The sequence below is a fragment of the Ochlerotatus camptorhynchus genome, unplaced genomic scaffold (genome assembly GCF_037179485.1).
Source record: "Ochlerotatus camptorhynchus isolate MF236.1 unplaced genomic scaffold, CSIRO-AGI_Acam_v1.1 ptg000639l, whole genome shotgun sequence".
Lineage (NCBI taxonomy): Eukaryota > Metazoa > Arthropoda > Insecta > Diptera > Culicidae > Ochlerotatus > Ochlerotatus camptorhynchus.
The window spans coordinates 4,013,492-4,040,381 of NW_027041118.1; the positions used below are offsets into that span (position 1 = coordinate 4,013,492).

The 26,890-nt window shown below is 40.4% G+C and overlaps 1 protein-coding gene across 1 annotated transcript in view; it reads left to right on the forward strand.

The window, feature by feature from the left end:
• LOC135714374 (zwei Ig domain protein zig-8-like) overlaps nucleotides 1-26,890 on the forward strand; it is a 319,903-nt gene that overhangs the window by 266,896 nt on the left and 26,117 nt on the right. Inside the window, exons 7-9 of the mRNA XM_065237723.1 lie at nucleotides 2,495-2,614; nucleotides 2,692-2,794; nucleotides 17,862-17,959. Coding sequence (XP_065093795.1) covers nucleotides 2,495-2,614; nucleotides 2,692-2,794; nucleotides 17,862-17,959 — 321 coding nt within the window. The remainder of the gene's footprint in view (nucleotides 1-2,494; nucleotides 2,615-2,691; nucleotides 2,795-17,861; nucleotides 17,960-26,890) is intronic.

Consider the following 26,890-nt stretch of genomic DNA (forward strand, 5'->3'; position numbering starts at 1 on the left):
ATTTCAGGCTCAACACATATCATTCCACCTAAATCTGCATTCTGGACCACTGAGCGTTGTTAGGACATCAATTCAGCATATCGTTTACCAAAACGAATCCTGCTGCAATCCCAACCCTTTTATCCATCATCCCAGTGATTTTTCGTGGCAGTGCAGAGGTGTTCTTGGCTTACATTAAAGCGAGTATTACTTCAACATATTTCTACTCATTCCTTTCTTGACCGGTGGTGGTATTGCCTAGTTTTCGATCATCAGTATTTACACATTGACCTAAAATTGTTTACTTAAAAAAAATATATTGTACAGATGACCCAAGAAACTCAGAAACTTTAGGGCAACTTCTGCATGTTTCCAAAATTATTATTTTCTTTATTAGAGAGACTTTCAGCCTTACGCTAGTTCATCGCTTCAGTTCCGAGTTCTTAAAGAAAATCCAAAGAATATCAGGGTGGAAATTGTATAGGTCGTTCTTCTTCGCATTTCAAGATTATTGCTTATCGCATATTAGCTTATGGCATGCTCTCAACTAAGTGTTCTAGATGCACTTCCAAAGTTATTAATTGAGAGCTTTCGATGCCTGTACCATTTTGCATTATATTGTGTATCAAGAACAATCATACTCTATACCCAGGGAAGCCAAGAAATTTTCCAACCTGAAAAATCTCTAGACTGGACCGTGAATCGAACCCAGCCGCCTTTAACATGGTTTTGCTTTGTAGCTACGCCTTTACCAACTGAACTATGGGAGGCTCCAATTTTCATTTTCATGGCTGTTTCAACTACTTAAAGGAAGATCAGAGAAGCTTAGAGCAGTTTCATTAATTAATTGCAGGAACTTTCAAGATGGTCCGGAGAATTTTGGAAATATCCAAGAATTTTAGAAATGTTCCAAAAATTTCAGGAATAGTGTGAGGTTCTGAGGGAACATCCAAGAATATCAGGAAAAATTTCGGAATGTAAGAAAAGTTCCGAGAACTTCTTGAAAGTAAGAGAATTTTATCATGCAGGTTCACACACTTCAGGGAAGTTCGTATAAGATCTACACATTTAAGAATGTTTAAGGGAAGTTCCATGACCAGTCATGGTTGAGAAAACTCCAGGAAAGTTGTAGGAACCTGGAAGGAACATCTTTATAGAACATGCCAAACATCTAGAAATATTGTAGAAAAAGTTACAGATACAAAATTGATTTTAACGATGTCTCTACGATGCCTTTATATCTCAGCAGTTATAGGAATTAGAAAGTTATAGTCTATAGCAAAGTTGTTCACAGTAATGTTCTCTACAGCTTTGCCCTACACAAATGTTTTGTATCTCATCATATTAAAAAAAATAATAATTTTGCACTTTAAGGTGGTTTAAACTTTAATTTTCTTTTACCATAAGAAGAAGTGTTGTCACCAGAAAAACTTCTCAGAAGACACCTAGTACCTCTAATCAACCATTTCAGCGTAAATAAAAAAGCGCGTGTTTTGATACCCTTGGCACCCCTGTGCACCGGGGCCGCTAAAAGCTAGTATTGTTGTCTATTATTTTAACGACTATGTCACCATATATATTACATTAACAATATGATCCACTCTTTCGCTTAGCTGGCGAACCAAATTTTTAGCGATGAAAGCAGCTCTGTGGCCAAAAAGGCTACCAATGTTTTTCTTTATCGTCACGAGGGGTAAACCAAATGAAAATTTGTTTAATATTTCAAATAAATGTATTTCAGCTTTTATTATTTTATTTGATGACAACAGTGACATATCAGACAAATGTTAAAGTAATATACACAATTTAATTAATGAAAATAATGTGACTCTTACGTTTGTAATAAGTGCTATATTCGCACCCCTCGACTGTAATTGAATGATTGTTGCTGACCTTTTTCAACGCTAGATGGTGCGTGAAGCGATATTTTGCGGGTCGCCATTGCAATATTTGGAAAAGGCATGAATGGATCATATTGTTAATATGATATATTTGATGTCGCGTTATGCACAAAATACATTTTTTTAAAGAATCATTATGTCAATATATATTTTCATGACCAGTAATAATTGGGTTGAAAATGTTGTTTGCAGTATTAATGCTAGCCACAAATTAAACCAAAGCATACATTCCAACTAAACCATCAGCATGAACACTGCAGACTGCCAGTGTTTAGTAATATAAACAAATCAAAAATAAAAATCGAATTCTAAACAGGTCAGCTTTTTACAACAACCTTCCCAGAACCCAAACAATTCAATTCGGTTCTGTTTATGCAAACAGAACCTCACCAACAATTGCGCTGAACAACTATTTTAAATAAATGCCCGCGATGCCAGCTTTGAAGGGAAACATTTCCAACCGCCTTGCATTCAATTAAACTAAAACTATTCAGCACTGCATTCCGAAATGTTTATCAAACAAACATTCATCCTGTGCTGCGGAGAAAATAGTATTCTTTTTAAAACGGACGTATTTATCGTATTTATCCTACGTTGTTTTTCACCCAACACAGAACTGCGAGCGCGGATATTGGGACCGTCGGACATTTTCGTGAAATCCGGTAGCGAAATCATCATGACTTGCGTCATCCAACAGGGACCACACGATCTGAGCACGGTGTTTTGGTACAAAGGTAAGAGGACATCGCACAATTGTATCGGTTGATCCCCGGATTGCAGATTGTACCTTTTTTCCGAATTTCGTTCGCAGGAAACACACTGATACAGTCCACTACCCAGGACAACTCCATTTACACCACGGAAAACCAGCGAATCACGGTGGAGACCGACTGGTCCGATGGGCTTACGTCCAGGTGAGCGAGCTTGAGTTCAAATAAATGCCTGACTTGAATGAGTGGGGCGCAGCAGCCAGCGCCAGCAGTTTATGAACAATGACAACTTTAAGGGGTTAGAACGAAAACAAAAACCGAGGATCAGGGAAAAGTTTTACTCTTTGTGTGTGTGTGTGTGTGCGGGGGTGTAGGTTTCCATCTCCCCCATGTATCCCGATGATGCAGTGTAGCAGGAATAAAAGTTTCCACTTTTCCAACGCGTAGCAGAAGGATACAAATGTGGAAACTTCATTATTATTCCAGTTGCCAGGCAGAGAAGGCAACAGTGCATTGAGAAAGTTATCCGTTCTCCGGGAAGGGAGCTTTTGGGATTGGGCGTGGAAGTTATGTGGGTGTGGGTGTGATATTTTAAAATGTTAGCTTGAAATTTATGAAGAATCCTGTGTTTGAATAGGGTTTGGAGACGGAAGAAGCCAAAAGAAGAAACTCTGTATGAAGAATAATCGAAGTCAACAGAGCTGGGATGTGTTAAAGTTCAGGAGCAAACATCACAAGAGCAAATCGCTCTGAGAAATTGACGGAGGAGTTGGAAAATGTTAAACATAAAAGTTGATTAATAGTAGAATCTTGTTTGTTTTTCGTAGATCCTAGCTTAGGAAATCATCTGATAATCTTACACGATGATGATGCTCCAAAATTATCTAACAGAATCCTAAGTCATAAAAACTTCCTCAAATTACCAAGGCTGCAAACAGCGCATTTACAAAACCGCGACTAAATTGAATATTTCGGTTGCTAAACGGTTTCAATCAACATGTTATACATATTCTCAAAGGAAAAATTCTGCTAAATCGATTGATGGGGATCTCATTGGCCGGAGCTTTTGCGTACCGAGATAGAGGGCCGAGATCAACCCAAGTTCCAGGTAAAGTAGGAAATGCCGCTATCGATCGACATAATTTTACACTTCAATTAACGTATATTCCTGGAAATTAATAGTACTAAGTAACTATATATAGCGGAAAGACACCATATACGCCCTCAGGATCCGAAACAACTGATAAAGTGGCCACATTATAAAAAAATGTCCTAGAACCTTATGATTTTTTCTATGTTGTTCAGAATCAAGAGATCAAAGCGTTTTTAACTTGGAATACATATTTTTGGAATATAGTGGCCATATCCTGGTTCACCGGATAATCTGAATCGACCGATAAAGTGGCCACATAATAAAAATGATCCTAGAACCTTGCGATTTTTTCTATGTTTGTTCAGAATGATGAGATCAAAGCAAATTTAATAAAGAATTTAAATTTTGGTGTAAAGTGGCCATATCCTGGTTCTCCGGATAATCTGGATTGACCAATAAAGTAGCCACATTATAAAAATTGTTCTAGAACCGTTGTTTGTTCAAAATCACATGATGAAAGCGTGTTTAATATGGAATTTATAGTTTGGGATCAAATTACCATATCTTGGTCCTCCGAATAATCCGGGTAGACCGATAAAGTAGATCATATAATCTAAACTCTTCAGCATTTGTCGATCGCACAAGTTGGGAAAAAAATTCAATTTAGGTATTGTGATACGTGTAAAATTATAAGACTTTTCTAGGTCCATCCGGGCCTCCAAAAAAATGGTATTCACGGTGGCCACTTTATCGCTCATTCCGGATCCTCCTTTAGGCCAGTAGAGTTTCCTTGATGACGTTTATGGTGTCTTTACACCATATATACTTAGTACTATCAATTTCCATTAATATACGTTAAGTGAAGTGTAAATCTATGTCGATCGATAGTAGAGTGGGTCATCGTTATATGGAAAAACGCAAACTTTACCTCATCAATCGAGAACAACCCTTTTTTGGTTCCATTTGGAGTCCCAAACAACTGTACAAAATTTGGGGACGATTGGTTGTAACTCGGCTTTCCGCATTGCGTTTGAAATTTGTATGGAAATTAGTATGGGAAAACCAACTTTTTTACATCTTTATCCCTAGAGACCAAAATTCAGCATAAACAATGCAACTAAGAATGTACTAATATAATCGAGGAAGTGCCCAACAACTTTGCCAAAGGAAGTACGATGCTAGAATGTACTTAAAAAAAGTTATAACAATGCAAATATTTATGGTTTGAATTAAACACCAAAATCCCTTTTTCTGCCAACACTGCCGGTGTACCAATGCACAGTGGTCCAGAATGCAGATTTAGGTGGAATGATATGTTTTGAGACTGAAATTGAAACTTTAGACTAAAAGTCTCTTCTACAAAGTTGTTCCATATAGTAAGGCCCTCATTTTTATGACAATGAATTTTTTTTTTTATATCTTTATTAAGGAGACTTTCAGCCGTTGGCTGGCTCGTCTCCGCTGACAATGAATTCTAGGGTGGTTCTTATTATCATTAAAATCAAAATATTGATCAAAAATATTCTTCGGCAAAGTTATAGCTGAGCTAATTTCAAGCAACTTTGTTGTATCTCTTAAATTGGCCAATTTAAAGCTATTTTCCTGAACTGAGTTAGGGTGGCGCTAAAAAAACAGTCATTTTGCTCTAGTTTTCTTATTTAAAATTTCTCAGCAAAGGTGTATTCAAATAACTTTTAGATCTTTAAAAGGCGCAAAGTTTTGCTGCAGAAAGCTTGTCAATATCTTTCGCTGATCAAGAGTTATTGACGTTTTTGTACTAAAAATATGCACTTTTCAAATGTTAATATCTCTGGTTGGGGCGAACAAAAAAAAAAGTTTTCATACGGCATTTGAAAGACCGTATGTTATTCTAAATAATCTGAAAAAAAAACGGAGGTATGGTATTTTTTAAACTCGTATAAAATCAATTTGAATTTATTCATATTTATTACTATATTTGGGTATATCTTTTTTATAAGAAGATATACAGACAACAAATTTCGCTATAGAACATTCGTCTTGGAGAGTTTTAAAAGTTTCTAAAGGATGACTTTCATGAGAAATTTGAAATAAAAAAGTTATTGGCAAAAGATGGATTTCATAGGACCACTCTAGTGACAAATTTATATAAAATGTGCTAGTACATTTGTTTCAATAGTTTCAAACTAAAATAACTTCGGAGTTTCTTATCTTATCGATTTGGTATGTTCAGGTTGAATTATTCAAAAACATTTGCTCAATCTCATAAGCGTAGTTAGAGAGCCGGGGGGGGGCTTACTACATGCAGTTTTTAAAACAAAAATTGTTGTTTATTTAATTTTAACAACCGATGTAGACTAGTACAAATACATGTTCACATTTGTTTTTCTTAAGAATATATAAAAAAATGGTCTGCTATTTTATTTTTACTTCTTACGAGTTATGATTCCGTATGGAGTTAAAATATTGTTTTAAATTATGCTGAGACATTGAAAAGTCAATGGATTCGCAGTTTATTGTAAAACGCCATCACGTTGTAGCGTAAATATTTAATATCCACTTGTCCGTTTATTTGCTAGTGAGGAGATGTTGTTTGAATTATTAGCAGTTGGAAAATATTAAATTCCTTAATAAAGCTTTTATTTTAAATATTAAACTGCCATTGAGGCCACACGCATATAGAAAACACAGAAGTAGTCGTACATCGAAAATAAAAAAAATAAAATAACAGGAGAAAACGAAAACTGTCTTCACCAGTTTCGTCTCAGACACAAGTACAGTTGGATTTCGCTTGTTGGGCTATCTTTAAGTGAGCTACGTTTCAATTGGGCTCCCAAGTCAAACGTCATTTCTAATGCGATACAACGTGTTGCTTCCTTGATGGTAGCCGAATGAGAGGTGAAGCTAATTTTTGACTTAACAAGAAATCCACCCGAGACCTAGTTCAACAGCAATATTGCTTCAGGGGATAAAACAGCATCGAAAAAAGTACCCTGAGAAATCGTTGAATATATTAAAATGAAATATAATCATTACAATCCAATGACATTTGTTTGAATATATCCGACGTTGTACATTGCACCAAAAGAGTAGGGAAGGGACTAGGGGTACTCGCTTTACAACAACTCTTATGAGATTGAGCAAATGTTTTTGAATAACGCATCCGAACAACTCGAGAGATGGGAAACTCCGAAGTTATTTTAGTCTTTATCTTTACTTTCATTGGTATAAGTGAGGGGCGTAAAGGATACAGTAAGCCCCCCCCCCCATATCTAACAACGCCTATTAAATGGAGCACATGTTTTTTAATACATATGATAGCAACTTGAAAAGATCAGAAACACCGGATTTATTGCAGTTTGAAGCTTTACTTCCATTTAAATGAGTGAGGGGCGGGGGTATTGTAAACCCTCCCCTCATCACTTAATATGCTTATGAGATTGAAAAATGGTTTTTGAATAATTCATCTGAACATACCAAATCGATAAGATAAGAAACTCCGAAGTTATTTCAGTTTGGAGTCATTGGCACACCGGCAGTGTAGGCAGAAAAAGGGATTTTTGGCATTTAATTCGAACCATTGATCTTTGAACAGCTATAACTTTTTTTTTAGATACATTCTAGCACCATCCTCTAGCAAAGTTGTTAGGCACTTTCTGGACTATACTTAAACGATGCGTGGTTTGTGCAAAATTGTGGTCCCTAGTAATAAAGATGCAAAAAAGCAGGTTTTCCCATACTAATTTCCATACAAATTTCAAACGCAATGCGGAAAGCCGGGTTACAACCAATCGTCCCCAAATTTTGCACAGTTGTTTGAAACCCCAAATGGAACCAAAAAAACATTTTTCTGAAAAAATGATCATAATGACCCATCCTAACAGATAGTGGCATTTTCTACTTTACCGAGAACTAGGGTTGATCCCAGCCCACTATCTAGAAAAAGTCTCAGGCCAATGAAACCACCACCAATCGATTTATGAGAGTTTACCGTTTGGCAGCCGAGATATTCAATTTAGTCGCGGTTTTGTCATTTTTGCCCAGTGTGCAGCGAGTCGACAATGCGACGATCAATCGTTATGACTCTGCCATCATTCCAAATAATTGGCTATCTACTTTAATTTTGAACAGGTAGAAACCCGATTGGACCTGTGGTTGACCAGCCGGAACGAAAAAAACCCGGAAAATCCCGAGCAAAATATTTAATTTTAATTTTAGTATTGAGCCACTATTTGAGAGGTATGACTATCTGCTTTCGACTGCAATAGATAGATAACTGATAGGACTTGTTGTTGGCCAGTCGGAACGAGAAGTGAGAGGTGGCTCTATGGTAATTCAGATTCACCAGAAAAACGGTCGATTCCTGATAGTAGACCTGGAGACCTGGAGAACTGAGTTTTTTTTTAATTCTTACATTCATGAGCATAGAGGGAACATGTTCATCACCATATCGATCATGCTACCGAGTGGCCAGAAAACGGTTCCTTGGGTATCCGGAATCACCGGGAAAATGGTCAATTCCTGAGAGTAGACTTGGAGATCAGCGCTGTTTTCTAAATTACATACATTCATGAGCATAGAGGAAATGTGCCATCCCCATATCGATCATGCTACCGAGTGGTCAAAAAACAGCCCTCTGGATTTTCGGAATCTCAAAGAAAATGGTCAATTCCTGAAAATAGACCTGGAGATCCGAGATTTTTTTTATATTTAATTGCATTCTTGTGGCCGTAGAGGATGTAGATAGTCACCTTCGTGCGGCGGCGAATTTTATTTGACCGAAGCGTCCTCTGGAGTTTAAAGTAGGCTCGATACCCTGCAGTGAGCCCAAATACACGAACACATCGACCCCCTCGATTTCGTCACCGTCAATCTGAACTCGAGGTGGGAGGCTAACATTGTCTTCCCTAGAACCTCTTCCTTTCATGTATTTTGTCTTTGATGCGTTGATGGCAAGTCCAATCTGCCTAGCTTCAGCCTTCAGTCTGATGTACGTTTCCGCCCATCTCAATGTTCCATGCCATGATGTCAATGTCATCGGCGAAGCCAAGAAACTGGATGGACTTCCTTAAGATCGTGCCACTCGTGTCTATCCCAGCTCATCTGATCACACTTTCTAATGCCATGTTGATTAGCAGACACAAAAGTCCACCACCTTGTCGTAATCCCTTTCGAGATTCAAAGGGTCTCGAGAGTGTCCCCGATACACATCACACCGCACATCACTCGATCCATCGTCGCCTTGACCAATCGCGTCAGTTTATCCGGAAATCCGTACTCGAACATAATCAACCATAGCTCATCTCGATCGATTGTGTCGTATGTGGATTTGAAATCGATGAACAGTTGTGTGGACACGTTGTATTCGCCGCATTTCTGCAGAACCTACCGAACCGAAAAAAAATTGGTCCGTGGTAGCGCGGGAACCCCCCCCCCCCCCTCCGGTATTATCTCCTCCTCCCAAATCTTGGCAATTACCCAGTGCAGCGCTCTAGCCAGTGCTTCACCACCGCATTTTAATAGCTCACTTGGTAGTTGATCTACACCAGTTGCTTGATTGTTCTTCAGCCAACCGATCTCCTCCTCAACTTATTGAAGATCACGGGCAGGTAGCCTGTCATCTTCCGCGTGCGTTCTAAGGTCTGTTGCCGTGCCACCTTCGTTTTCTGCTACATCACCGTTGAGCTTTTGAGATCTTGAACTTAAAAAGTTATCAAAACTTTGATACTTGAGAATATTTGTAGATTAAGGCTATCCATGAACTACTTAGATAGGGAGGATGGGAGAAGGTGTGTTTTATGAACATACCGATTCGACAAGATGAGAAGTTATTTCAGTTTGAAGCTCTACTTCCATTAATATGAGAGAGAAGGTGGGTATAGCAAGCCCCCCCCCTTACTCTCTAACTATGCTCTATCTCAAGCAATTGTTTTTGAATAATTCATCTGAACATCCCAAATCGATAAGATAAGAAACTCCAAAATTATTTCAGTTTGGACCGTCACTTTAATTGGGCACTCTTGGCAGGAAAAGTGACTTTTGGCATTTACTTCAAACCACTAATTTTCAACAGCTATAACTTTTTTTTTTAGAGACATTTTAACACCTTACTTCTTTGGGCAAAGGTGTTGAGACCTTCCTGGACAAAAATATAGAGGTTAGTTGCATTGTTGTTTCTAGGGATGAAAATGCTTAAAAGTTGGTTTTCCTACACTAATTTCCATACAAATTTCACCCGCAATGCGGACAGCTGGGCTCCAATCAATCGTCTCCAAACTTTGCACAGTTGTTTGGGACTTGAAATGGAACCAAAAAAAGTTTGTACAGAGCTATTAACAAATGAGCATCTTGTGCGAAAAATTGAGCATGGCAACCCTGACGGCTGGTAAACGGCTGGACAATGCGTGACATCGATACTTCGCGTATCTGCAGGTATAAAATGACCTCAAACCTTTGTGGGCGTGGTCATTTAGCCTCTTGTCCAGTTACTCCTATCCCTACCTTCCCGCAGTGCCGGCTGGGGTACGAGTAACCATAGGAAAGATCGAGTAACCAACCCCGGTGGGACCTTGGTTGTATGCTGACAGGTAAGGGGGGGGGGGAATCTTCTCTCCGGAGAGTGCAGTCTTCGAGCGTCTGTTCACCATGGAGGTGCGGCTCAAAACGGCGTCTGTTCTCCATGTTAGGAGCGGCTGATCAACGTCCTGGTGCCAGAGTGGGACTCTAAACAGTACTGTGCACGAGAAAATGGGGGTTGGTGCAGACCCCACAAGCCAGCTGTAAAACAAACTGAAATATAGGAAGCAAGCAATGTAAATACGGACCGGAACAATCGCCATAGACCCAGCCAACGAAAACGGACTAACGATTGGAAACTCGGAACATGGAACTGCAAGTCTCTCAGTTTCTTGGGAAGTACCCGCATACTTTGCGGTTTATTGAGGGTCGCAAGTTCAACTTTGTAGCGATGCAGGAGATTTGCGGGAAGGGATCGTCGGTACATACGTATAGAGATGGTTATACCAATTACCAGAGCTGCAAAAATACACATGAGCTGGGTACAGCTTTCATCGTGATGGGCGAAATGCAGAAGCGCGTGGTGGCCAATCGAAGCAGAATGTGCAAGTTGAGAATCAAAGGCCGTTTCTTCAATGTTAGCATAATCAACGTGCACAGTCCTCACTTAGCAAGTGACGATGACGATAAATACGCTTTTTACGCGCAGTTGGAACGGGAATACGACAACTGCCCAAGCCATGACATCAAATTCATTATCGGAGATCTTAACACTCACCTTGACCAGGAGGAGGAGTTCAGACCGGTTATATAAAAGTTTTTTTTTTTTTTGTAAAAGTACGTTTATTTGTTGTTTGTTTGTTTAGTAAAAATTATTCACATAATTATTTAAACCTCGATTTCAAAATTAAATTTCAGTTGATCTATATCAATCCTGCCATTACAGCTATCAATGAAGGTGATATAAGTTAACAAAGTTTTCATTATCAATGTTCTATTATTCGCTGCTACCCCCTCCAGTGAGGGCCGGAGAAGATCATCGAAGTGAAGAGATCATCGCCTGCCAGTCACAACCAGCAGCTTTTGTTGTAGCAAATCGTAAGCAGCCCGTACTCTGGGGCAGCCGAAGAATTTGTGCTGTATTGTTTCAATACACGTAATGCAGTGAAGGCAATTTTCTCCATCCGCTCTTCTCATGGTAAACATCAGTCGCCGATTTGAGAATTTTTGATTCGTCCACATGTAGAGAGAGCTGCGCTGCGAAGGCAATAAATCACGAGTAGCTATATTCTTCCACACACGGGGCCAGTTGATTGCTGGATTTGCTGTTTCGACTTTCGGTCTGGATGTACGTTCGACGAAAAAACGATGGATGAGCTCAGCGGAAGGGTGTTGTCGGATTTGGAAGGGGAAGTTTGGAAAATGGTTTAGGATTATCTTCAGGCAGGGAGAGTCTGTAGGGGGGGAGTTTACTTGGTTGAGGAAAGAACTATAATAAGGAAGGGAGATCATTTCTTGCAAGTGCCGATTAATTAGCAATGCCTTACACTTGAACGCTGGTAGTTGTAAGTTGAGACCGCCATCCTCCCGTTTTCGCGCTAGCTGCTCCATCGGAATGGTCGCACATGCACCACGGAATAGGTAGCTCCGCATGGTAGCCGTCAGCTTCGCCACGTGTGCCGCCGTTGGATTCAAGTTTGCTGCTATGTACCACATCTTCGATGATAGGAATGTATTCAGCAGCGTTACCTTTTGATGTAAGGATAAGCTGCGTAACGAGTGTAGCCACACTTGCCGAGCGAAGTTTGTCACGAGTAGGTCCCAATTCAACTTGGTCATTACCCGCACCGAGTTGGCGAAAATAACTCCGAGAACACAGTTAACGGATTGTTAATGAGGCCGACGTCGATTGCCGTTGTTTTAGCTTCATTCAAGCGCGCCCCTGCTACTCTTTCAAAACGTCGGAACAAATCCCGCATCGCATCGAGCTTATCGACGCTGGTGACGATGGCACTGATGTCATCTGCGTATGCGACGATTAGATCTGCTCCACACACTTGTTCTAAACGCCGCAAGAGTGGGTGCAGATAGAGTACAAAAAGATGCATCGAGAGAGGGTCCCCTTGGCGGACCGAACGTTCGATTTGGAAGGGTACAGAGAGGTGTCCGTTGATAAGCAAGCGAGATGAAGAAGCTGCTGATATACGGGAGAGCAAATCCACAAGCGCCGGGTTGAATCCCATAGCTCGCATCGTATCGAATAAGAAGCGTTGGTCCACACGATCGAATGCATGATCGAGATCGAAAGAGATCAGTTTCCCATTTTGCCTGTTCGCTTTCAGCTGTGCAATTTTATCTTTCAAACCTAACGTGGCCTGGAAGATATTGCGTCCAGTATTTGAGCATTTTTGCGAGTCAGTCAAAACACCATGGGCACGGAATACATTTTCAAGCCGCTGTTTTAGGACACGCGAGAGAATTTTATAGTCATAATTGACTAGACTAATTGGCCTGTATGAACGTGCGGTGTCCCCCGCACCTCGTTTCTTCACCAGCACGATCACTCCATCGACGAACTGACTCGGGAAATTTGACCTGATAGCTTCGTTCAAAATCAGGTTCAGTTCACGATGTATCACATCGAAAGTACGCAGATAAAACTCTTTCGGCAGCCCATCAGAGCCTGGTGATTTTCTGGATGCGCTTGTGCGGATGGCAGAAAGTATTTCAGCCGTTGTTACCTCATTCATGCAGTCTTCGTTTACGGCATCGTGCTCGGGGATGACTCTCTCGCACTGAAAGGGTCCATCTTGTTCTTCTTCTTCGTCCACATGACCGCGTGCGTATAGATCGGAGAAGAATTGGACCATATGATCCTGTATCGCAGCAGAATCACCGATGATCTCGTCTCTCTCGTTTCGCAGTTGCTCGATGGTGGTCCTTCGGCGCCGTCTCTCGCCTAGCTGGTAGGTCGACAACGGCTCACCAGCAACGTAGGTTTCGTTTGTCCGCACAAACATTTCGGAGAAACTTCGTTGATTTGAAAGCATTTCGGCTTTTACCCGGTTGATGGTGGTGAGCATGGCACGGTTGTTTTGGTAGCCATCGTACGCATGCCGTAGTAGATCGTGGAGCCGTTGCTGTTCACGATTGAATTCGTCGAATGCTATTTTTGACTTCCAACAGAAGAAGGACTTTATTTTAGGCTTTGCGCACGACAGCCACCATTCCATCCACGACGAATAATTTCGGCGTTGACGAGTCCCATATTGCCACCGTATTTGAAACTCGTCTATATTTTCTGTGGTCAGGAGGTGGGGACGAAGCGCCCAGAAACCACGACCATGTGCTCTGTCGGGGAGAGGAAGGCAAATTCTCACGGTGACGGCTTTGTGGTCCGAGAAGCAGCACACATGGACAGCTGTTGATCTCAGCTGTTCTCGGAGACCGGCGCTTACATATAGCCGATCGAGCCTGGACGAGGAGTTGTGTGTGATGTAAGTGTATTCCATCTCTCGTGGACGGAGCTGCTGCCACACGTCATGCAAATGTAGCTGCTGAACGGTGGCTTGAAGAGCGGGACTCGAGTTGTGCCCCGTCGCATCGCATTGTCGAATCACGCAGTTGAAGTCGCCTCCAAGGATGATGTGATCGGTGCGATGACGAAGATAATACGCGATGGTGTTGTTAAAAAACCGCTCTCGTTCGGAACGAAGCACGGAACCCGATGGAGCATACACATTACAAAACGTAGTGTTGTGAACACGAAGGGCGAGCAATCTCCCGTCCAGGCTCTTCTCTACGTGGGAGAATTTAATATGTTCTTTTAGAGCAATTGCCGTTCCTCTTCTCGCATGGTCGACATTGCAGACAACGATATAGCCGGGTAATGCAAGCTGTTCATTTTCAACCTCCTGCAGAAACACAATGTCTAGCTCCATTGTGCGAACGAACGTACAGAGGGCATTTAGCTTGGTTTGGTTGGTGATGGTGCTTATATTTATGGTTCCGATATTACAGCTGACGTACTCCATTATTGCTGCATTTCTTCATCGGAAACTCTGATGTGTTCGTGTTCGGAGGTGATATCATCTCCGGAGTGTCGCATTTTCTTACCCGGTGGTTGCCTACGCGTGCGTCGGCTGTTGTTCGAAGCAAGAGATGTTTGTGAGCTGTCCGTGTCGTTGCCATCGGTCCTCCGATGAGATACGGATGTACCGATCGGGATTGACAGCGGCGAGAGTTGGACAACAGCTTGCATTGCAGAGGGTTTTGCTGTAGATGGTGCAGCCGGTGGCGGCATTGTGTTTTTCCGCTGTGCTGCTGCAACTCGTGTCTCACTTGCTCCAAGGAGACTTGCCTTCAAACCCGAAGTTCCTGAAGTCGAGTTCGATGATGGTTTTCGTGGATCCGATAGCTGTTTCATCGGTTGAGGTTTGGACGGTTTTCCCTTCGTTACGTTAGCGTAGGATTGATCTGCTACGAGCTTCTGCACTAGCAGTTTTTTGTTTTGAACACATGGGATGCCGATGTGTGCAAATTCATGGCAGTGCAAGCAGGTTTGCCGCTGCCCCTTGTATCCCACCGCAGTTTCTTCGCCCTGGATTGTCACGAGTGAAGGAATGTTCTTCGTTACTACCATTCGAGCAACACGAACACCGGTATTAACACCACCAAAATCACTGTATCGGTCATCCCACATTAGGTCACGAACACTAATAACTTCTCCGTAGTCGGCGAGGAAAACTGCGATCTGGTCGTTGGTGATGCTTTCGGGTAGTTCGAGCAACTTTACCTCCACCGCACCGTCCTCCATCGTAATCCGTAGTTTGTAGGACTTGCCATCAAACACGAACTCGTGCTTGCTATCGTGTTGCTCCACGATCTTCTCGGCAAGTTCGAGGTTGTTGACCTTCACGAAGGTACATCCAAGCCGTCTGCTTGGTTGGAGTAGAAGCACGTTTTCGCGCGTTAGACCGAGTTCTTTCCCGACGAACTTATGAATCTCGTCATGAGAGAGGATCTTCGGAAACTGCGAATAGTCAACGCGAAACGTATTTTTGCGGCGCGGCATCGCGGAATATGACGTCGCGGCGAACGCGAACGCGATACTTGAAGCGACGGTAGAAAATAATCGATACAAAAACGTACAATAGTCCGTGAACGACTTCCAGAACTTGGTTGTCCAAAAACATCGACTGCTCGGCTCGGAAGTTGAGCGCTAACTGTTAGTTCAGCGCACCAAACGTCAACGGTCTCAGACTCATCGATTTCGCCGCCTCTAAGAACATGGCAATACGTAGTATCTACTTCTAGCAAAGCCTCCCATATCGGTACACCTGGAGATCACCGCAGCAGACAGAATCGCAAATCGACCGCATTTTGATCGACGGAAGGCACTTCTCGGACATTATCGACGTCAGGACCTATCGCGGTGCAAACATCGATTCGGACCACTGCCTTCTATGGTTAAGGTGCGCCAAAAACATTCCGTTGCCTAAACATTCGGTGCCGACGCCCGCCACGGTACAATCTGTTCCTTAGAAATAAAGACTGTTCTTTACAAATAAAGTCATGAGTGATTAACTTATCAATTTTATCTACGAAAGTACGTGGCAAACTCATCTGCAGGTTTCATAATGTTCTCCAAGTTACAACGATCCGTAGTTAGCCACTGTTGAAAAATTACATCTTCTTTACCACTTTCTTCAAATAGTGTATAAAAAAGACTTAGATTTTTTTTTATTTTTTTTTTCAAAAGCTCATTTATTTCTCTACAAATTATCCTTTGGGAAAATTTTGTAGGACTTGACATTATTGAGTTATAATTTTTTGAAGAAAATGATGACAAAAAAGTTCTGCCCTTTCCAAATGTTGGTCTAGATTTTTTTTAAGAAAATGAGTAGGCAAAGTTGCTTAAGTAGACGAAATCTATACACTTACAAAGTTTCATTGACATCTGAGAGGGTGCTGCGAACCATTTGTCGAGTTAGCGTGAAATTCGTCTATGACGGAACGGTTGTCCCGCCAGTCATCTTCAAGAGTAGCTGCGCAAAGCTGCTCTTCCGTAGGTAGTGCAGCTTTCAGGTTCTGCGCGTACTCCTGGCCAACACCGGCGTCCCTTAGTTGCTCAATGTTTACTTTGTAGATCATATAAAACTTTTCGGCGCGAGTTTCAATAATTTGAAGCTTTTCAAACAATACTCATAGATTTTCTTAAGGTTTATATTTGGTGGTCAATGATAACCCAGTCCAAATGGCATTCTGCTATAACATATTTTTACCAAACAAATTCTATTGAGTTACTTCTAATCGTGGTATATATTAATTAATTTATTCATTATAATTCCATCTTATTTTGAGTTTCAATGACATATGGGATGGAGAAAAGCCTTTTTGAGTTATACTTGAGCACAATTCATTCAAAATGGAGTGAAAATCCCATATATTTTCACAAAACATTTTACCATGCAATTAAGGCATTATATGCAATTAAAGTATTGCATGGTATAAACAAAATAAATGAAACATTACTGGAAAATGAAAGTAAGTAAATCAATAAAAACAATGTAAGGTGACAATTGCATTTCTGTTCAATCCATTGTCGTTAATTATTATTGAGATGGATTTGCAGCGTAGTTGCAGAGCTGTTGAAATCAAATCAGTTGACGATATCGTTGAACGTCTTGTAAATATCTTGTAAGGGTTCAATGAAGAAGCCTAGAAGTGTATTTCTTCCTAAATTGATATAATTGTGTATGTGTTCACCATCGTCCTGATATAGAGATACAGTTTAGACTTATTTTCTTGCAAATATTGTTTATTACACTCCATCAGTTGAATCCAATTTAACTTAAAACCAACCCACCAACAAACTACACAGATTAAATTTCGTTAGATAAAATCATAATTTACCACCTCCGACCATTGAATCATCTAGTGCGTCCAATTCCGCATATCCATTTCAATAAAACTCACCAACCTCATTCTGTAACTCATAAAACATTCAAAATCCCAACTCAGCACGGCTGTATCCGAAAGCACTAAACGAAATGAGAAACATCCTACGAATTCAACTTCTCGGCGTCCTCATCGACGTCGCCGAAAAGGATAGAGTTCTTCTTCCGTCACCAACCCTCCGGATCCAACACACTCTCACACCCACACACACACAGAGCTCGCCTCTTCTTTAAAACAAAAAGGAAACCCAATGCAAAGGAACACCCCCACTCACCACGCAGAGTAACATTTCCGTTCATAATGCAAGCAAGCATCGTTTCCTTTCGCTGCGGACTGCAAAAATTGTACGTTGTTCGTATGCAAAGCGTGTTCGACACCCCCGACGACACCACTTGGTCGTGGTGGTTGGTTTGGTGGGTTTCTTATTCGAATTGTTCATTCCGACCGTTGTCGCTTTCTAATGTAGCATTTTGTTCTTTTTCTTCTTCTATTTATATGTCTCATCCCGTATGCATACATCTTCTTCTCTCTATAATTTTCCGAAATGGTATTGTCTAACATCCTGCCAACCCGACGACCGACGGCACGGGATCCGGAACTGGTCGTCTGCTGCGTCTGGGAAATGGAAATTTGCTGAAACGTGAATAATACTAATAATAATAATAATAACAACAATCCGACGTCCTCCAACCCTGGGCTGATCCTGGGTATTCCGAAAAGCAGGTTAAAGATAAGGCGAGCGGTGCAGAGCGACACCGGCAACTACACGTGTGTGCCGACAATGGCCATATCATCCAGTGTGTATGCACATGTAATTAGTGGTAAGTTATCTCTCCTAGATTTTAATTAACAAACAATATTTATGACTCCCTTCCCTGGACCACTACTAACTATTCGAGCAATGCAACACGGGTCTTCCAGCTTCCCATGCAAGTAATACCTACCGAAGTGTTTTCCGACTTTTTCGGGTGTGCCTTGGCCCTGGGAGGTACGTTATGCGGGTGGGACTTTCCGAGAACTTGCTCGAGTGAACTTCTTATCGATGCGAAGCACAGGAAGTTACGGTGCTGGAGCATAGGACAGAGCATGGGGAATAGTTTGTCTTGTTGCAGGGAGGAACAGCAAGTGGAAGATGTGATTATTCAGAAAGCAAGTAAGTGGTTTTTGCTGCATTACTACTATGGTGAAATTGGTTCTATCGATCGATAACAGGAAAGAAAATTGAATTCTCATTTTAATATGAACAGGGGAAATCAGTTGGAATGTTCGGGTGAGGGGTCTACTGAACCGAAGGTTCATGTAGGATTATCCAGAGATAGTTCTTGGAACATGTCTACTGCTTGAGAGGTAGAGAAGACTATAAATTAGTTTCGAAATTTACCATCATATTGAAACATGTAAAGCATCAGTTGTAGATTGGGAACATTTGAAGTGCAAAATAATGAATCCAAATCCAAATCAACAGTTCATCTTAATTACTTTTGTTGCTACGACGTCCCTAAGGATTTGACCTGTTGTGAAAAATCTCATGTTATTAGCATCAAATTGTTAAAAACAAATCACATTCATACCTTGGAATCTAATACAAAAAGTCTAAAGGACAAAATTTCAAAATTCAACAACTGATTTTTTGTTTTCATTAATTTATTTGATAAGGCTCAAATGAATTAACTTTACAGAGCCGAGGATTCTTGGTCTCTATACAATACATCTTAATACTATAGTCAACAGAACACGATAAACACTTTATCTTCTGCTATCCAAAAAGCCTCCTCTATCATAACTGGAGCCGCTTCTAGTAGTTTCATTGTATGGCGGTTACGCCAACGAGGGTCAGAGCGCGTCCATTGCAGCAATGGACGCAAAACGTGGTCAGCACTCAAACACTCATCACGAAACGGTTGCTTTCCAAAGTCGACGACGCATCGACCGAAAGAACTGCTAATGAAGAACAATGGTTGCTGCCGAGAAAACAGACGATCGCGTGGCACACATCGAGAGTGGCCTGCTTTTGTCGACAGCCGAGTGAACACTATTTTTTTTTGAGGATGTGTTTAATATATATGAAGAAGAGGTACCGTTCCGATTCAAATTTCGGACGATTCAAATTTCGGACACTTTCATTTTTAATTAAATATTACATCCAGTTAGAAACAAAGTAATAATGTTAGATGATCGTGGAGGGCACTAGTCAAAAAAATTTAAAATTTACAAGACATGTGGATCATATTCGACCGAGATAATCAACTTTAAAAAGTGTCCGAAATTCGAGTTTAAGTGTCCGAAATTTGAATCGGCACGGTAATTGAATGCATATTTTATATATTAAAGTACTACTAACGTATGGAAGAAGGAATAACCTATGAAAGATATGAGATTCTTATATCTCATCTTAGTTTTTCAGAATAATTAGAAAGAACTGATCATGTATAAAAGAAGGAAAAATCTAAAACAAATTATATATCGATTTCTTATCAATTTTTCAAATCCTCAAACTCACAAGTTTTCCAAAGCCCGAAGTGTACATTTTTAAACTCATAGTCTTAAGTGCCAATTTCAATTATAGTATTTCAAATAATTCTCAACTTAAACTTTAGAATAACGGTATGTTGAACAGATAATAATTTTTATTGCAAGAAAATCAATGAAACCCTTTTGTCGTAATGGCGCCAGTGGCGCTAGTGGTAAGCGTGACTGATCTCTCACCCCAATGGGTCTGGGTTCAATCCCAGCCGTGGTCGATGGGATTATTCTGAGGTATAAAAATCTTTGGTCACGTCTTCTATTGGAAGGGAACAAAACCGACAGGTCCCGACCCATGTGTGTTGAATGGGTGCGATATCCTACGCAGGTGTGGAGCTGCCTTCCTGCACATTCGATTGACGTCAATGGATGGCAGTCGATGTGATAGAGATGAACTAGCCTAAGGCTAGAAATCTCTTTAATAAAGAATTAAAAAAAAAATGGCAGTCGATGTCCGTCGGTGATTGGCACTAGATTGCGAAACAGTGACCGACGTTAAATAAAGGAATGATGATAATCAATAAAAACCCAATTTTAAAGAACGTGCAGCTTTCAAAGAAGGGGAAATGGTATAAAACCAGTTTCAGAATACACTTATCGAATAAATCGAATTCGCGTAAATGGAGTACACGTCACACTAAGATTATTTTATCGAAATCTGTGAAATTTTACCGAAATCTCAACAGCTAAACGTTCGGTAAACAGTTCGGTGATTTTTCACAGATTTTCTGTAATTTTTCACAGATATTCGTTGACAATTACAGGAAAACTGAAAAACCACCAAACTGTTTACCGAACGTTCAGCTGTTGAGATTTCGGTAAAATTTCACAGATTTCTGTAAAATAATGTTAGTGCGATAGCATATGGGATTTGACCTAATAGGGACCAACATGAAGTATCTCGCGATCCTGGACATATAGAAGGTTACTGTCCTGGGAAAAGTTGTTCAGTAGATCAAGACCTAAAGATTGATGGACAGAAATTCGAAATTTTCTCACTACGCGGCGCTAGTTTGCTTGAATTACTGATTTCCTGCCATCTAGGAGGTTGCTTTCTTCGGTGAAGTTGTTCAGTGGATCAAGACCTTATTGTTGGTGGACAGAAATTCGGAATTTTCTCACTATGCGGCGCTAGTGTGCATGAAGTAATGATGCCCTTCTTGTTTTTCATATTTTGAAATCCTTATCATCTAGGAAGTTGCATTCTTCGGCGAAATTGTTCATTGGATCCAAACCTTATCGTTGGTTTAAAAAAGTTCGGAATTTTCTCACTACGCGGTGCTAGTGTGCATGAATTTGTGATTTCCTTTTTAAAGCAATATGTTGAAATCCTTGTCATCTAGGAAGTTCCTGTCTTGGGCAAAGTTGTTCAGTAGATCAAGACCTAATGTTTAATGTACATAAGTTTGGAATTTTCTCACTACCCGGTGCTAGTATGCATGTATTTGTTATTTCCTTGTTTATGTGATATCTTGAAATTTTTGCTATCTAGGAAGTTGCTGTCTTGGGCAAAGTTTTTCAGTGGACCTAGACCTCATAATTAATGGACAGAAAATAGGATTTTTTTCTCACTACGTGGCACTAGTGTGCATGTAATAGTGATGTACTTGTTTTTGTCGATATCTTAAAATCCTTTCCATTTAGGAGATCGCTGCTTTGGGCAAATTTGTTTAGTGGATCACGACCTAACGGTTGGTAGACAGAACATCAGTATTCTCTCACAAAGTGGCGCTAGTGTAAATGTATTGATGATTTCATATTTTACGTGAAATCTAGAAATCCTTGCCATCTAGAAAGTTGCTGTCTTGTGCGAAGTTGTTCAGTGGATCGAGTCCTAATGGTTGTGGACAGAAGTTTGTAATTTTCTCTCTACGCGGTGCTAGTGTACTTGAATTTTTGGTTATTTGTTTGTGTCATATCTTGAAATCCTTGCCATCTAGAAAGTTGTTGTCTTGGGCAAACTTTTACAGTGGACCAAAACCTTATCGTTAATGGACAGAAATTCGGAATTTTCCAACTACGTGGCGTCCAAGCCATCCAAATCCTTGCCATCTAGGAAGTTGCTGTCTTTGGCAAAGTTGATCATTAGATCAAGACCTAATGGTTGGTGGACAGAACTTCGGAATTTACCACAACGTGGTGCTAGCAACAATCAATACGAAACTAACGATTTTAAATTGGCTCACTACTTGACTAGCCTATTGGTCCCAAGCAAATCGATCAACGTACCCCATTCTAGTCAAAATTCTAGTACTACACAATGTTTGTTTTGATTCGTTATGAAAGTTCGACAGATAAAATGAGGGGTTATTGGATTTTCCCATGTTTCGAGGGGTGCATCAATTAGCTTGGGACCGAAGAGAGTACCAGAGCTGAGCCAAAAAGCTGAGCACGTTTCTTCGGGACCTACTAGTCTTAGAGTTACCTCTATGGTGCTAGTCTGCTTGAATTTTGATTCCCTTGTTTATATCACATCTTGATATTCTTTCGATCTAGAAAGTTGCTGTCTTCGACAAAGTTGTTCAAGGAAATCACAAATTCAAGCACACTAGTGCCGCGTAGTGAGAAAATTCCAAACTTTTGTTCACCAACTATTAGGTCTTGATCCACTAAACAGCTTCCCCGAAGCCAGCAACTTTCTAGATGGCAAGGATTTCAAGATATAACTTCATGCACACTAGCGCCGCGTAGTAAGAGAATTCCAAACGTTTGGTCACCAATCATTAGGTCTTGATTCAATGAACAACTTTGCCCTAGACAACAGTTTTCTAGATGACAAGGATTTCAAAATATCACCTAAACAAGGAATTCACAAATAAAGGCACACTAGCGCCGCGTAGTGAGAAAATTCCGAAATTCTATATACTTATCATTAGCTCTTGGTCCATTGAATAACTTCGCTGAAGACAGAAACTTTCTAGATGGCAAGAATTTCAAGATATAACACGAACAAGGAAATCACAAATTCAAGCACAACATTCAAGCGCCGCGTTTATTGTTTATTTATTAATCTTGATCAAACTTTTGTAGTCTTAAGAGGCAACTTACTGTCAGTCTCAGAAAGTGCCATTAATGATGATCATCAAAAAGTGGGATTGAGTTGGTGGAAATAGCCACCAACAACTTCAGTCGCTTCAGTGGCGCCGGTGGTGTAGTGGTAAGCGTGATTGCCTCTCACTGCAAAATCCTGGGTTCAATCCCAGTAGGCGCTGCCCGGATTTTCTGAGGCATAAAATCTCTGAGCACGCCTTCCTTCAGAAGGGAAGTAAAGCCGTAGGTCCTCGGTTCATGAGTTCATGAGTCGATTGGTAGAGCCCAGGTGCGGGAGCTGTCTCCCTGGCGTCGATAGCATTGGTACTCAGTACGGAAAAAAAGATCGATGGAAAACAAATCAAGGAAAAAAATAATAATCCAAGTTGGCGACCATTGGTTTCAGAAAAACTCTCAAATACCCTAGAACAGGGCTCTACATTTTCGAAGCTCTAAAATGCACTCGAGTTTTGTTTCTCTCATACAAACATGTTCAACGCTTCATTTCTATAACGCCTAGCTTGACTATCAGCAAGAAATGATAAAGAAAAAGAAGCACGCTTAGAAGGAAACGCTGGCTGTGGATCTTCTCGTCGTTGCTTTGTTCATCGCTTTCAATGTAAGTAACGTCGTTTTTCTAGTTAAACGAAACCTCATTATGGCTTTCAATCCCCTTTCACGAACACTCTATCGCCGCTCTTTCAATTTGTTTAAAATGCGTTATGTCCCGTTTTCGTTCATTTTTTTTAGATAAATATGTGGATGGAAGATAAATTAAACATATTACGTGTAATCTTCAAGTGTTTCACGTGAGAAATGCTTTAAATGTCTTATTTCTTTTTCCGTCATATACGTCATGAAACCTCTGTTGATGTGTTTCATGAAAGAGAAAACTATCAAAGTCGAGCGCTCTTTCGCTCATCCGTTTCACCGAAGCTTGAAAGGAAGACCTATGGAGCGACGGGAGAAAGAGAGACAAGCGATTGAACATTTGTTTGTGCACGCCGACTGAGGTTCTAGAATGCTGCGAAACTGTTCGACTTTAAGGTTCAATTTACTTTGATGCTTTTTGGAAAATTTCATAAGCAGTTTTTTCCGACGCATTATTTCAGATTACAAAAAGCTCGCACTATTCGATTCCTTTTGATATTTTAAAATGACGCAAGCTTTTTGCAATCCAAAATAATGCGTCGAAAAAAACTGCTTTTGAATTTTTAAAAAATACATCAAAGTAAATTGAACCTTAACAGAAAAAGAAAGCCAGCAGTCCCTTCGTCGCATCGATTTGGTCGATTGAATCTGATATTGTGACGCCCTGCCCTAAAATATGGATATTTTGGGAACGAAGATAACGTGTAGATGTCAAAAATCGTAATGCTAAAATATCGAATTGCAAAATGGCGTCATATTTCGATTTCCCGTCTAGTGTAGGGTATTTGACAGTTTTCTAGAAACATTGCGTCGTCTATAATTGCTTCGGTCATCGGTTTTTGGCGTCTACATATCGTGCCCATTTTGACTGCAAGCCAACATCTTGGATTTCAATATGGGTAGGACAGTCAAGCCATCCATTTCCGATCTCTAGACATCAGCCAGATTCCAAAAATACTCATATTGAAGAGTATTTGACAGTTTTTCCTACTTTTTTATGAAACTGGAAGCCGCCACTTTGGATTTCAATATGGCTTTAGACATCGATATCCGGCAGTGTTTGGAAATCTGTCAACATGCCATGGACCTACCGTGTGTCAGGTTAGTAACTGTTCATGAATAGATATTCACAAATGAGTGAAGTGTCAGATACCTTTGCTGAATAATAGTATTCAGTTTTGTAGCACTAAATGAATGAACGGAACGTTCTTCGGTCGAAAAATGACAAAATGATCTCAACAGTTCATCAAATAACACGATCAATGATTGAATCCACAGTGAAATGCAAAGCAGTGAATGATACATACCCCAATAACAATGTTATGGTTAATTAGCTAACGTGTTCGGGCTATCATCCAAACCATTTATGGAAGAGTTCAATCATTTGGGTTATCGTTCGTTTATGGTATTTTTATATTAGGGTAAGGAAACGCAAACGTCATCTTTCTACCGCCACAGACTGCTCTTCTGGACGATCCGGAACCTCCGTAAAAACAGTAAATTTATGTAATTGGAGCTACTGTGTTACCTAACTTATAACGAATATACGTTGTATACGAGTACCCCGAATACAACGTATGACTCGTCTAATTTTGCACAGAATTTGCCATGTAAAATTAGACGAACTATACGTTGCATAAGGGGTACTCGTATACAACGTATATTCGCTGTTTTTAGCGCTGTTTTTAGCGAAAGCACTTATTTGTGAGTTTTAAAAAAGAATATGGAATTGTGGCCCGAAAATGTACGCTGGAGGGCTAAGACTGGTTCAATAAGGAGATTCCTTGTAGAGTCCACAAATGGAAGCCACGTAGGCTATACATGCACTTCCAATTTCAATTTTCAATTTTACAAATATCGGAACTCAGTGTCCCATTTCATTTGAAATTGCTACTTCATGTATGCTGCAGTTCAGCAAACGTGGAGTAACAATTTAAATGCTGCACGTGTCGTTGAACCTTATATAGTCAGGAACCCTTATTGCCAGATCCCTTATTGCCGGGCTATCCGTGAATAAGGATACCCACAGCTTATGGGATTTTCACTAATAGGGCTGTGGTGGATTATCTTATTTTTTTCAATATATAGAGCTATACTGTCTTCGGCAAAGTTGTTGTACTGAGATATACCAACAAGCCTGTGTCGTTGGATTCAGGTTTAATTGGGAACTACACCGCTAGAGGCGCTTCACTTTTATGTTACTTATGATGGACACTATATGACCAATATGGATCATAGGTCCAACATAGAATATTTTGTGATCCTGGCCGTATAGAAGGTTACTGTCTCCAGCAAAGTTGTTCAAATGACCAAGTCCTTTCGAATGGTGACAAAATTAGTTCAGAACTCTCTCACTACGCAGCGCTAGTGTGCCTATGAGCTTGCAATATAAGCTGTATCTCAAAATCCTGGTCATATAGAAAATTACTGTCTTCAGCAAAATTGTTCAGGTGATCATGTCCTTTTGTATGGTGTTCATATTATTTCAGAACTATCTCACTACGCAGCGCTAGTGTGCATGTGAACTTCCTATATAAACTGTATCTCGAGAACCTGGCCATATAGAACGTTGCTGTTTTCAACAAAGTTGTTCAGCTGACCAAGTCCTTTTAGATAGTGGTCATATTATTTAAGAACTCTCTCACTACGCGGCGCTAGTGTACACATGAACTTCCTTAATATGTTATGTCTGGAAAGCTTGTCTATATAAGATGTATTGTATATTGAAACAAATAAGATAATCCACCACAGCCCCTATTAGTGAAAATCCCATAAGCTGTGAGTATCCTTTTTCGCGGTTCCTTATTCACGCCCCTGTAACCCCGGCAATAAGGATTCCTGACTGTATTTGTGCACTTAATGTTTCAAGGTGGTTCCGAGAATAAGGATGGCACAGCGAATCACCTGAAAAGATCCGGAAACTGGTTGAACTGGTCCTAGAGCTCCGTGGTTTTTTTACGAACACACTTGTTGATGTATTTTTAGAATAAATTTGACATTGTGTCTAGAATATGAACCCTGGAGACCACAGACTGCTCCTCTGGAAGATCCGGAACATCCGTAAAGGTGGTAAATTAATGAAGCTGGTCCTAGAGCTGAAGGGTATTTTTTTCCGTATGTATTTGTAGATGAGTTATAAGAAAGAATTTGGCGTTGTTTTATGGCCAGATTTATGCTCCTTGAAGGCCATAATCTTGTAATCAGGAGCAACCGTAAAAGTGATCAATTCATGAAACTGGTCCTAGAGTTGTGTGTTTATTTTTGTGAATGCACTTATTGATAAGTTTCAAGAATTAATTTGACGTTATGGCCACCATAAACACCCTGGGAGCCACATACTGGTCCTCCGTAGCATCAGTAAAAGTTTTCAAATCACGAAACTGGTCGTAGAGCTGACTGGTTTTTTTTTGCAAAAGCATTTGTTGATGATTTTTAAGAAATTTATTGAACAATGTGGCAAAAAATGACAGAGTGGTCCTTCGGAAAATTCCAAACTTCTGTAAAAGTGCTCAATTCATGAAACTGGTCCTAGAGCTCCATCTTTTTTT